The 12,860-nt window shown below is 34.4% G+C and overlaps 1 protein-coding gene across 1 annotated transcript in view; it reads right to left on the bottom strand.

Moving 5' to 3' along the window:
• Window positions 1–12,531, bottom strand: part of LOC131034462 (glycerophosphocholine acyltransferase 1) — a 98,817-nt gene extending 86,286 nt beyond the window's left edge. The window contains exon 1 of the mRNA XM_057965956.2: window positions 12,035–12,531. Within this exon, the coding sequence (XP_057821939.1) occupies window positions 12,035–12,103 (69 nt within the window). The 5' untranslated portion in view covers window positions 12,104–12,531. The remainder of the gene's footprint in view (window positions 1–12,034) is intronic.
• Window positions 12,532–12,860: the final 329 nt, after the last annotated feature.

Here is a 12,860-nt window from a genome sequence, read left to right as displayed (position 1 = left end):
AACAAAAAATCATGCAAGGTCATGACATTTGTGGTCCCATCATAGGTGGAGAAAAGAAAATTCAACAATCATGGGAACGCAATCATGACAGATGAAGGTCAAAAGGGTCACAAGTAGAAGGAAAATTGTGGGGGGTTTTGAGTTGTTTGCAATCACAATATTAGGGCAAGAAATCTCAAAGTCCTGGGCAGTCACAAAAGGCCACATGTTTTACAATTGCACAAGCAGAAAATTGAACGTCTTTGCAATCACATGAGTAGAAAATCATGGGTTTTTCTGAAGGTCACAGTTGCCTTTAACAATCATTTGCAACAAATAGTATGCAATTGCCAACAATATTTAGAAGTCACAACTATAGGACAAATCATGAATAGGGCACAATTTTTCTCTTGACAAAATTTTGTAATATTTGCTAGTTTTTTTCAACGGCCAAGGTTTCTTTTCCAAACATAGCTAGGGCACACAAACAATGACAAAATTGGAGATTTTTATTTTCGAAGTTTGCTTTTGATGTTTTTTTAAGTCTGAAAATTTATAGATAGAAGAAAGATTTTTCAAATATTTTTCGTGGCAATTTAAATTTTTTTGGAGATTATTTCTAGAGTTTTATTTCTTGAGAATCAATATATTTAAAAGTTTCAAGAAAAGATTATTTTTTAGGGTACCAAGAAAATGACAAGTATACAAAATCTAGCATCATCAACAGCCCAAAAGCTCATAGGAAAAATTATAATATCTGGAATCATGAAACACTAGCTAGCTGAGTATCAAAAATGTGGTAGAATCTTGTGGGCAGAAAAACAAGGCCTACTAATCACCTCAGTAATAACAAACATAATTGGGAAACCCCATTGATTTTCAAATTGTCAATCTCAAATTATTTAATCCCTAAAGTTCGAAGTATTAGATCTGGCACATACCCTTTGGGATAGTTTGAATTTTTGAAAGATAAATATTAGGTCTCCAAGAAAAGCAAAGGCTTGTATTTAAAGAAATTGTTATTTTCTACAAAATTGCATGAGTCTTTGTCAATGCATCTTCTTAAAATCCGAGACCTAAGGATCAACTCACCACAATCAACAAGCTAGCAAATCAAGAAGATATGGTTGCTTTGATCATCAACAATTAGCCACCCTACTATGAGACTTTTTTGTAGTATCTAAACATATTGGCAAAAAGCAAAACTTTGAGCTTTCACAAAGTTAGTTAATACTTATTACAAAAGGAACTTTGACAAGCAAATAAGTGAAGTTCCTTCTAGTGGTTCAAAAAGTGCAATTGCTACATGATTTCAAGGTACACTCCTCGTTTTCCTTCTCCCACTTCAACAACAAAGAAAAGTACAGTGCTTCTCTTGCCAGACGTTTGGGTATATGAAGAATGATTGTAGGAAAAAGCAATATGATATATCCCACAAGCAAAAAATGAAGCTAACGTGACAAATACTACTAAGACCGTGATGAGGAGTTTGCAAAAATGGCTTTATTAGGCAACACTAAAAGTGATTGTTGGTTCTTTCATTCAAGTGTATCCAAACACTTCACATGTCAAAAGGATTAGTATGTCAAATTTACTATTGATGATAGTCGCGAGGATTGTATTTTGATTGGTGACGACAAGTCACACAGTGTGAAAATTGAAAAGGATAGGTGATGTCAAAATTGCACTCAATGATAGCGTCAATTTTTTTGTGCAAAATATTAGGTATGTTCTCAATTTGAACAAAAATTTACTCTCTTTAATCCAAATTACAAGAAGTCCTCACATTCTAGTTCAATTGTGTGGGAAAGAATGCATTGTTTGTGATGTAAACCAAGCTAAATTAAATGCTCAAGGCACTAGGCTAGGGAATGTGTACCATAGTTTTAAAACTCGTGGACTTGCCACGGACTCGCGAGTCCATGGGAGCCACGAGTTGACTCGCCAAGGACTCGCGAGGCAAGTCCTGGCGAGTCCATCTGAAAGACTCGCGAGTCTTTTGCAAGGACTCGCGCGAGTCTTTTGCATGGACTCGTGTGACCCAGAAAAAAAGTCATGCAAGCTTTAAAATTGAGTTTTTTTAAAAAAATTTGCCTTCATTTGGCATAACTGAGGGAGTGAAAAATAAAAGAAAAATAACACCCGACACCTTGACCCCAACTTGGGGGCACTGCCCCCAAACCCCCATTGAAAAATATAGGGGGAAACTGCACCGAAGGAAGTAGGGAAAATTTAACCTCCGAGTCTGATTAGGCTCCATATAACAGCATAATTAGCATTGAAGAAATCTTGGTATTATACATTTTAGAGTTGAAAGTTTGAAACTATGAGTATGTGACATGTGTAATGTTTCAATTATAGCTCTTATGCTCTCTAAATGCATTAATTTCTTTATGTTTTTTTGTAAAACTACGGTTTTTCTTTTTGCTGAGTCCTTGCCGAGTCTTTCACGAGTCTTTCACGAGTCCGAGTCCAAGTCCGAATTTTTGGTTTGCCGAGTCCGAGGCGAGTCTGAGATTTTCAACTATGATGTGTACAATGTCTTGAACAAACTTGTTGATTTTATTTTGCATGCAACATTGAAAGAACTATGGCCCAATCATAAATCCAAGGACGTTAAAACAAAAGATAGTATTGTAGCACCATTGGTAGATGTACCTTCCAATTCATGGGGTGTTCCAAAGTGTCAACCTTTGGGTGGTTACTCTTCACCTATAGGTTAGTAATGCAAAAATTAAGGTGTCTAAGTTTGTCTCCATAGCATTCACCTGTTATGCCTCAAAGGCCCTAGTGGCATTATGAAGGTGAGAACAATAATGACTTTACCAAATTAGATGTGTCACCTCGAAAGACATGCAAACCAATTGATAACTCCATAGCAAAGCATGCTCATTATGTTCTTTTGTGTATATATATCATATGTCTATTGTCATGAAGATTGCTCATGTAGATATTTCTTCCCATTTTGTACATCTCAAGTGCCATATGATATATAATGGTTAAATCTCCATCCTTCCAATGGGTCTTAGAATATTAGAATAATGATATAATAATATATTTGTTATAGGTAGTTAGTGGACTTTAATTCAAGTTGTAACCACAATATTAATTGTCATTTATTTTTAGATTGTAATTGTTATCTATTTTTAGTATTTGTTCAACAATATAATGCAATACTCTCTTCCTGAGAGACACAATTTTCTCTCAATCTCATTCTTTGGTTTTTAACAACAATAAATCCCATTTTGAGGGACAATGGGAAAGTCAATTTACATAAGGATCTCTCTAGTGTGTTGAGTATTGATTTCTTTTTGCATGCTTCCATGATGGCTAACATGACTCACAATGTATCTCATACCATGTTGATTCCTATATTTGAAGGAGATAAGTTCAATTCTCAGTGCAGTAGGATGCAAACTTTGCTTAAATCTAAGGATTTCTAGGAGATAGTTAAAAATGGCTATTTAGAACCAATTAATATGAATGCATTGACTGGTCAACAAAAGAGAACTCATAAGGAAAACAAGAAAAATGATAATGAAACTTTGTTTTTTATTCAAGATGCACTTGCTAAAGCAATATTTCCTAGGATAAGTGGAGCTATTCACTCTAAGGGTGCATGGGCTATACTAATAAAAGTTTATCGAGGTGCACAAATAGCAAAGTTACAAACACAGAAAAAAATTTGATAATATGAAAATGACTAGTAGTGAATGCGAATGATTTTCTAATTAAAATAGAAGGTTTTGTTCTTCAAATGAAGGTGTTAGGTGAATATGTGTTTGGCAAGCACATCATTGAGAAAGCCTTGAGAAGCTTGATATAAAAATGGATGAACTAAGTGGCATTTTGTTAACTACAAAGGAAAAGATGAAGAGCAATGAAGAAAGCTTGGGACAAGCATTTGCCTCTAAACATACATAACAGATAGAAGAAAATAAGCCCCTAAATACAATGATATAAACAAATCTAGAACTAGAGATAGAGAGAGGAAAAATAGGGGAGAACTAATGTTTTCCACTCCAATAAGTTTGGACACTATGGATGTGAATGTAGAATATAGAAGGAAGAAATGGAAAAAAATAAGGCTCGTAAGAATGTTTAGCATAAAGATAAAGAGAATTTGTTCCTTTCTTGTTGAAATACAAATGCAAATGCAAACAAATGTATGGCACATTGATTATTGATCCTCTCCTCATGACTTTTGATGAGAATTTGTTCACCAATTTGGATGAAAAGCATAAGAGCACAACAATATTGGGTGATAAAAGTGTCATAAAACCAGAGGCAAAGGGACTACACTTAAAACCAAAGATGGTGAAGTGAAGCATATTAATGAAACATTATTAGTTCCAACACTTAAGAAGTATTCTTATCTTTTGGATAGATGTTAGAACTTAGAACTTAGAACAGAAATATCAAGTGACGTTTGATGTAGTTGAGTTCATAATCATAGACAAATTGGATAGGAATGCAATTGTTGCAAGAGCAAACATGACAGCTGATAGAATGTTTCCTCTTTTACTCTCTTAAAGAAACCAATCGCTAAGGACTGGTGAGCAAAATGACAGCAAAATTTGGCATGAAAGGCACGAACATCTCAATTTTAGTGGTTAATTTTACTCAAGAGAAGGATTATCTTTGATTGAAGATGCAAAAGAATGGTGTGAATGGTATGTTTTATCCAAACAATATAGAGCTAGCTTTCCAATTAGTAAGTTCATGAGAGCTTGAAGACCTTTTAAGATAACTCATCTTGATTTGTGTGGTCCCATGGAACTACTTTCATTAACAATTTAATATGTTTTTTGACCATCACTGATGATTGCTCTAGAAAGACATGGGTCTACAACTTGACAAAAAATCAAAAGTATTTGACAAGTTTCAAGAATTTAAGAGCTGCTTGAAAAAAAAAGTGGTTATGTGATGTCCCTTTTCTGAAATAGGATTTAATAATAAATAATAATAATAAAATTAAAATATATTAAAAAAAGTAAATATAATATAAAATAATTACAACTTAATTAAGTTAATGAAAGGCTAAAAGGCATGCCATGAAGAGTTATGACTCCCTCAAACATGAGATATAAAAGAGGGAAGAATTCTTTTGAGAAAAGGACAAGAAGGAAGGGAAAAAATAGAGTGGAGCATAACAATTAAGGAAAGATGGAAGAAGGAATGGGAAGGAAATGAGGAAATGACTCTCTCAAAGGGCAGAAATAGTTAAGGGTTGTGACCCTCTCAAAGGGTGATAAATATGAAAGGTTGTAACCCTCTCAAAGGGTAGAAATGATGACGGGTTATGACTCTTTTGAAGGGTGATAAATATGAAAGGTTGTGACTCTTTTGAAGAGTGATAATTATGAAAGGTTGTGACCCTTGCAAAGGGCAGACATGATGAAGAGGTGTGACTCTCTCTCACATTGGAAGTTATAAAAGGGAGAAGGTTTCATTTGAGGAAGACATCCAAGGGAGATCAACTTGGGGAATGATTTATTATTCTCAAAGGAAGCAATGAAGGGTGGTGACTCAATTCAAATGAAGGGTGGTGACTCAAGTCTTATGAAAGGTGGTGACCCTTTCACCAGTGAAGTATAAAAGAGATCATTCCAAATCATTCAAGGAACACTTATAAATCATCATTCCAATCCAGAAAATAATCAATCAACAAATCATTCTATCCGATCAGCATTCATTCAATCACCATTCTCTAATATATAAAACCAGCGTGTCATTACATTATCACTCACCAATACCTCAAATCATACAATCAAAGGAATTCATTCAATTGATCAATCACTCATTCAAATATCAATCATTCAACAACAATCCATCAATCAAGGAGGAGAATACAATAACCATCAAAGGAATCAGATTGAAAAAGGATATAAAAGGGTCAATACTCATCGAGGAGAAGATCAGGCATTACAATTCTGTGATAGCAGATTGGTATGAAGATAATATCTTATAACATCAATCTGTTTATATAATTATATATATTGTTTCCCAAGTATTTAATAAAATCAATTACATACATGCACTAGGAATATTGATTAAAATATGATTGATGTTTATATTATGCTAGTGATATTGATATATGCATATATTCATAATACAAAAGATACTAGCATATTCACAGTCCAATTACTTAATCATTTCTATTGCTCCCCCCCCCCCATAAGGAGAGGCATGGTGTTGTTAGGGAGAGGCGGAGTAAATCAATCCCAAATTAGATGAGCGCCAAGGGTGGTCTGGACGGATGTTCCTAAAACCTGGGACCAATAATGGAGGTGGTCATCGTGCTCTAGACAATTAAATCCCCATCCAGGGTTGAGGATTAGAAAGGAAGTAAGAATTAGGGCTTGAATATAGCCACTATCAATTGTGCTATGAATAAATATGGTTATCTAGTTTAATAAATTAATTTAAGGCATGATAATATTAAGTAATGGACATTGATTATTGGAAAATTGGCAGCATCCTAGTAGGGGACATTACAGGTTATTACTTATTACATCAAAGTTATAAAATCAGCTGATGGAGATGAGTACAAGTCTAATGCATTTTGTGATTTCACAAAAATCGTGGAATCAAGAGGGAATTCGCTACTTTCTACACTCCACAACAAAATGGAGTTGTTGAAGTGAAAAACAGTGCACTTGTTGAAATGGCAAGGAGTGTGAAGAAACCAAAGAATTTGATTCAAAAAAATTGAGCTAAAATAGTGCATACGACAGTGTACATACTGAGCAAGAGTCCCACAAAGGCAGTTAAAGGAATGACTCCTGAACAAGCATTATCTGGAATCAAGTCAAGTGTTGATAACTTGAGGATGTTGGAATGTGTTTCTTATGCACACACACCTAGGGAAAAAAGATCTAAGTTGGATGATAAAGGCCTGAAATGCCTCTTCATTGGTTATACTTCTAAACATAAGGCATATAGGTTGTATGGCCCAATTAACCAAAAGTTGGTAATAAGAAAAGATGTGGTATTTGATGAAAACATTGTGCACTAAGAAAAAATAAGCCAAGGAAAATAATTTTGTGATTGATGAAGTTGAAGAACTTAAATCTTCTACCATGGAAGCAAGAAGATATTAGAAGATAGAAAAAAACCATAGATGTTGGACACAAATTTTGAGAAGAAAACAAGAAGGTCACAAGCAAGAGTTAAGCTTGCATTAATGACTCAAGTAATGGAGAATAATGAGCTGCAAAACTTTAAAGAAGCTCAAGAAAAGGAAGAGCAGGTTGAAGCAATATATAGTCGATAGAAGCAATTGACAACAATAATACATGGGAATTAGTTAAATTAGCTCTGAGTAAAGAAATTATTGGTACAAAGAGCGTGTATAAAAGTAAGTACAATTCAAATGGCAACATTAAGAAGCATGAGGATAAACTGGTAACCAAAGGATACACTCAATTTTACTACTGACCAAGTACAAAGTAAACTCAGGACTCACTGCTAACGAGTTTTTGCTAATTTTCTGCCAAGTTGCAGCCAAGTACTCGATTAATCTATGCAACGCACTTGGCCCCTATAGCCAATCAAGTTTTGACACAGAAAATAAACAAGAAAAATACAATTTTCACACTCAAAAAAATGGTTTTTTACTTTTTAAAAATCATGAAAATGGTATGAACCATGAAAATCTTTGGTCTAGAAAGCCTTTATTTGGGCTTGGTGGTGGGGGCTCCACCCCTCAACCCCAACCTCAACCACACCAAGGGTGCTACCCTTAGACCCCACAAGGGGCACTACCCCCAAACCCCCACCAAAGTCCTTTGCTACTATAGAGTATAGACACCTAACATCATATCAATGTCATCTTACATAAACGCATTCCATATTAATGTTTTTGTCATCATTAATTAAATAATTATATTATTTAAATGATTTAAATCCACTTCTAGTTAGTTAGTTAGTTATATTATTAAAATTAATCTAGTTCACTAACTAGTTAAATAAATATTGTTTAATTAGTCTAATCCAATGTCACATCTAATTAAATAATCTTATTATATAATTATTTTAATTTCCATCTCACAAGGATAATTAATTAAATAATATTTATTATTTAGTTAATCTATATGCCTCCACCATTTCTAGAAACAAATGACCAACTAATTGTTTTTTCCTTCCATTCTTGGATGCAACTTATTGTTTATGACTATTCCTCTTTTTAGCTGATTTAATCTCATCCTTTCATCCTAAACAAACCAAATTAACACCATTCATCTTCTCCATTATCCAAAGAAAAGGAAATTCCTCTCATTCATTCTCCACCATCGGACTTCCAAACGAATCCCCATCATTCAATCTCCCTCCCAAAAGAAATTATAAATGAAGGTGTAAGTTCCCAAAAATAGAGCACCATCTTTGGTAGGTAAATGTCACAGGGATTTCAAAGCAAGTAGTTGAGCAATCACATCCTAATTCATTGAGCAAATCCACTTGCAACAATGGAGTTGACATTCGATAACTTTGTGTATTTGCATGTTTACATTTTGTTTCCACTTTTTGAATTCTAAATTTGTGTATTACAGATAAATTTGGTAACTGCATTATGCATAAAATCTATAACTTTCTAATAAATTTAAGTATTTTTTAAGTTCCTGGGTTTCACTAAGCCAAAAAATTTGGTCTCCCAAATCCATGTCTAACCCAAGTATGTGAAATATGGGTAAACTCAACAGGAAAGTATTGATTACATCATTACACTAAATCATTTGCACTTGTAAAACAAATGGACACCATCTTTGTGTTGACTTTTGCAGCTTAGCAAAGATGGACAGCATATCAGATGGATGTGCAAAGTGCTTTTCTGAATGGACAGTTTGATGAGGAAGTGTATGTGACACAACCTAGAGGGTTTGAAGAAGCTTCTAAAGAAGATCATGTTTACAAATTGAAGAAAGCCTTGTATAGTCTTCAGCAAGCACTGAAAGCTTGGTACTCAAAGATTGATTCATACTTACAACAGAAAGGTTTTGTGAGAAGTTAGATCATGGCCTTTATTTCAATAGCTTGATTGATGGCATGCTTATCTTGTTTCTCTATATAAATGATTTTATCTATACTAGGAACAATAAAAACTTATTTGTAGAGTTTAGAGCAGCTATGATTGTAGAGTTTGACAAAACAGATTTGGGACAGATGCACTACTTTATTGGTATGGAAGTGTGGCAAGATGAAGATGGAATCTTCATGTCTCAAAACAAGTATGCTTTTGATACCCTGCAGAGATTTTAGATGAAGGGTTGCAAACTAGTACCTATTCAAGTTTGACTTAAGTTGTCCAAAGCAGACAAGTCAAATATGGTGGACCCCACTCTTTACACGTAGTCGATTGGTAGTTTGATTCATTTGACTACTACCAATCTAAATATCGCATATGCAATGAGTTGGTATCTAGGTTCATTGCAGAATCTAAAGAAACATAATGGAAAGCAACGTGAGGGCTCTTAAATATGTTGGAGGCATATTGAGCTATGGATTGAGATTTTAGCTTTCAAAGGATGGTAGGTTGATTGGCCATATAGATTTGCAGATTTGGATTGGGTACATTCCATGGATGACTGAAAACCTGCTTCTACTCATACTATGAGTATTGGTTCTGTAGTATTTTCTTGGTAATATTTTCTTGGAATCCAAGAAATGCTGACAATTTCACTTTCTATGACAGGAGTAGAGTATAAAGCTGCCACATCAACAACTTCTCAGTTAGTATGGTTGAGACAAGCATTGAAGGACTTGTAGGAATTGCAAGATAAACCTATCTTGTTGTCATGTGACAAACAAGAGTACCATAAAAACGAAAAAGAATGCATAGTTTCAGGGCAGAACTAGGTACGTTTAATCCACTAATTAAAGAGTTCGTTCAATACGGAATGATCAAGATAGTGTAATGTAGTACAGCAGATCAAATGGTAAACGTCTTCAGGAAGCCCCTTGCTCATGAATAATTCTAGAGACTAGCAAATTTGCTTCAACTTCTTATCAATAGTCATTATGGGGAAGAATGAAAAAAATAATGCCAATTGAGTTTATCACCTATGCATATCTTATCCATATAATTCCTCTGTATATTTCATTTAATATGGGGCACCTTCCTCTATATAATAGATACTTTTCCCCCTCTCATATTAATTAATTAGAGCTTTGTATATTCCATTCTTGGTTGTGTATGATCAGCAGATCATTGTGGTTGTTGCTCCTAATTTTTCCTTAAGAATTCTCATTTATTTGAAGAGCTGTGCCAGCCTAGTTGTGGCCTTTTTTGAATTAAAAAAGAAAGATTCTTTTAAAGTCCACAATGCCAGGCAGTCTGTATATGGATCTACAGATGGCTTATAGCAATATGGGACCACACCGTACTCCTTGCAGGAGGCGCCTAATTGTGCTACAAACGAGACATACATACCTTACCCTCTGTGAGATTTGAACTTGTGACCTCTCTTTCAGAAGCACAATTTCTCCACCACTAGAGGAATAATCATAAATATGACCTTCATATTAACAATCAGTAAAAATACATAACCAAATTAATTCACCTGCAGTGCTCCTGAAGTCTCGTTTCTTCAGGTAGGGGAATATCAGCAAACTGTGACAGACTTGTTATGGCCTCTTTTGGGTGAGGACCCATAATTATAAATTTATAACCCCCATAATAACAATCAAATAAATAGTTAAAATACATAACCAAAATAATTCTACTGTGAATGCTTCTAAAGTCTTATTTCAGGTAAAGGTAATAACAGCAAACCGTGCCAAACTAGTTATGGCCTTTCTCGAACGAAGACCCGTAACTACAACCTTCACAATAACAATCAAATAAATAGTAAAAATACATAACCAAAATAATTCTACTGTGAGTGCTTGATCAGAAACAAATTTGAAATATTGAAAATAATATTTTCATATTTTTTCTAGTTTTTCTATATGTTAGTATTTGGCGTTTTTGAAGGCCTTCGGGGCATTTTCAGCCCTTGAAACTTTGGCCTGTCCCTTAGAACGTTGCCGTAGGCAGGTTCTTTCAAGACTTCGCCTTAAGCTCTTGGAGACCTTTCCAACGAGTTAAACGGCTCGTAATTGCGAGTCCGGAGTAGAAAGTTATGCCTAGTTAAAGTTGGGACAAAATTTCATATAATTTTTTGAAATTTTCGTAGTTTTAGATTTTATTATGTAAATAAACAGATGTGACTGTTGGCTTTCGATTCTCAAGGGGTTTTGGTGACCCTTGGAATCTTATGAACTGATATATGTTGGATTTCCAAATTGAATAGATTACTTTTTGGCTTTCTTCAATTCTTTGTTTACCTTGTTCATGTAAACAAATCCACAAATTCGCAGGTTCTACTCAGGTGTTGTCATCCGAATTCATAATTCGGATCAGTGCTTCCAAAGTCTCATTTATTCAAGTAAAGATGATATCAGAAAACTGTTGCAGACTAGTTATGACCTTTTTGGGTGAGGACCATAAATATAACCTCATTTTTACAATCAAATAAATAGTTCAAAGTTCAAACACACTCTATGATAGTACTGCCCATCAGAAGTCTACCGTGAGTGCTTCAAAATTCTCATTTCTTCACGTAAAGGTAATATCAGTAAACTATGCCAGACTAGTTTGGCCTTTTTGAGTGAGGACCTTAAATATAACCCTCATGTTTAACAATAAAAAAATAGGAAAAATACATAACCAATATAATTTTGCTGTGAGTGCTTCCGAAGGATCATTTCTTCGGGTGACATCAGGAAACTGTGCCACATAATTTAGCAAAACCTGACTATAGAAACTGTAGCATTCAAATCTCAAGATGAAAAAAAAAATCTGTCAAATTTGGGAAATTTATTCCAACAATCATTGAGAGAAAATATAATATCAAATGATAGCAGCAAGTACTCACAATGTTGAAAGTCTTCCTAAAGTAAAATCAATTTAATGCTAGCGCTAACGAGGTGTTGTAAATGAAGATAAAAACTACTATAAGCCAAATTTTGGTGAACATTAAACAGTAAAAAATTCGAAGAAAGAAAAAAAAATCACCCGTGGCCGAATGTTTACGCCAATCCGTGAACGGGGTCTCGAAGATTCTGTCTTGTACGGATCGTCCATTTTGTACAAAACTTGAAATAGGTGTTGACAGAAACCTGTGTTATTGTTTCCTGGCAGGGAAGGAATCTCCTCCTCCTGAAAATTCTATGCATTCAACGAAAATAGTTTTGAATGACTACCACCATTGAATTTGAGAGAGAGGGGAATGGCAATTGTGGATGCTTTCCGTGCAATATGCCAGGTGGCAAAGAAATATGAGATTACAAATAACCGACCAAAGTATCTCGTCCGTGTCAACACGGAGAAAATTCAGTTTGGTTTGAAGGCGTTAGATATGACGGTGGAGAGAAAATTTTCGTAAGAGTTATCACCTTATGTCTCCCGGCTTTTTTCTTCAAGAAATGTTGATTTCCTTGCAGAGATGGTCTCGTTCATTAATGGAAGAAAGATTTTTAATAACGTTCATAGGCTCAAAGCAATCTAGGGGACTCATAGAGCACCACAGTTTTCTATCACAAAAGTCATATAAAGTTTATATCTTTCTTTGAGATAAGGTTCTTATTTGAAGGATGTGGAATTTATATTTTTTAACAAATAAAAATCTAAAAGTACATTTTGATCGTTCTTATTTCTAGGAGTCTTTCCCTCAAACTTTGTCCCTTTACTACTTTCATATCATTACATTACATTATATATAATAACTAGTAATCTTACTTTGATGTGCAATGGGTGCGTCTAAGAGGTGTGAAAAGTTATTACAAAAAAAATTAGTTTATTTTTTCATAGTTCAATTGATAGGCCATTTAGTAAATGATGT

The sequence above is a fragment of the Cryptomeria japonica genome, chromosome 9, assembly GCF_030272615.1.
Source record: "Cryptomeria japonica chromosome 9, Sugi_1.0, whole genome shotgun sequence".
Classification (NCBI taxonomy): Eukaryota; Viridiplantae; Streptophyta; class Pinopsida; order Cupressales; family Cupressaceae; genus Cryptomeria; species Cryptomeria japonica.
This window is presented reverse-complemented; position numbering and strand designations above follow the sequence as displayed.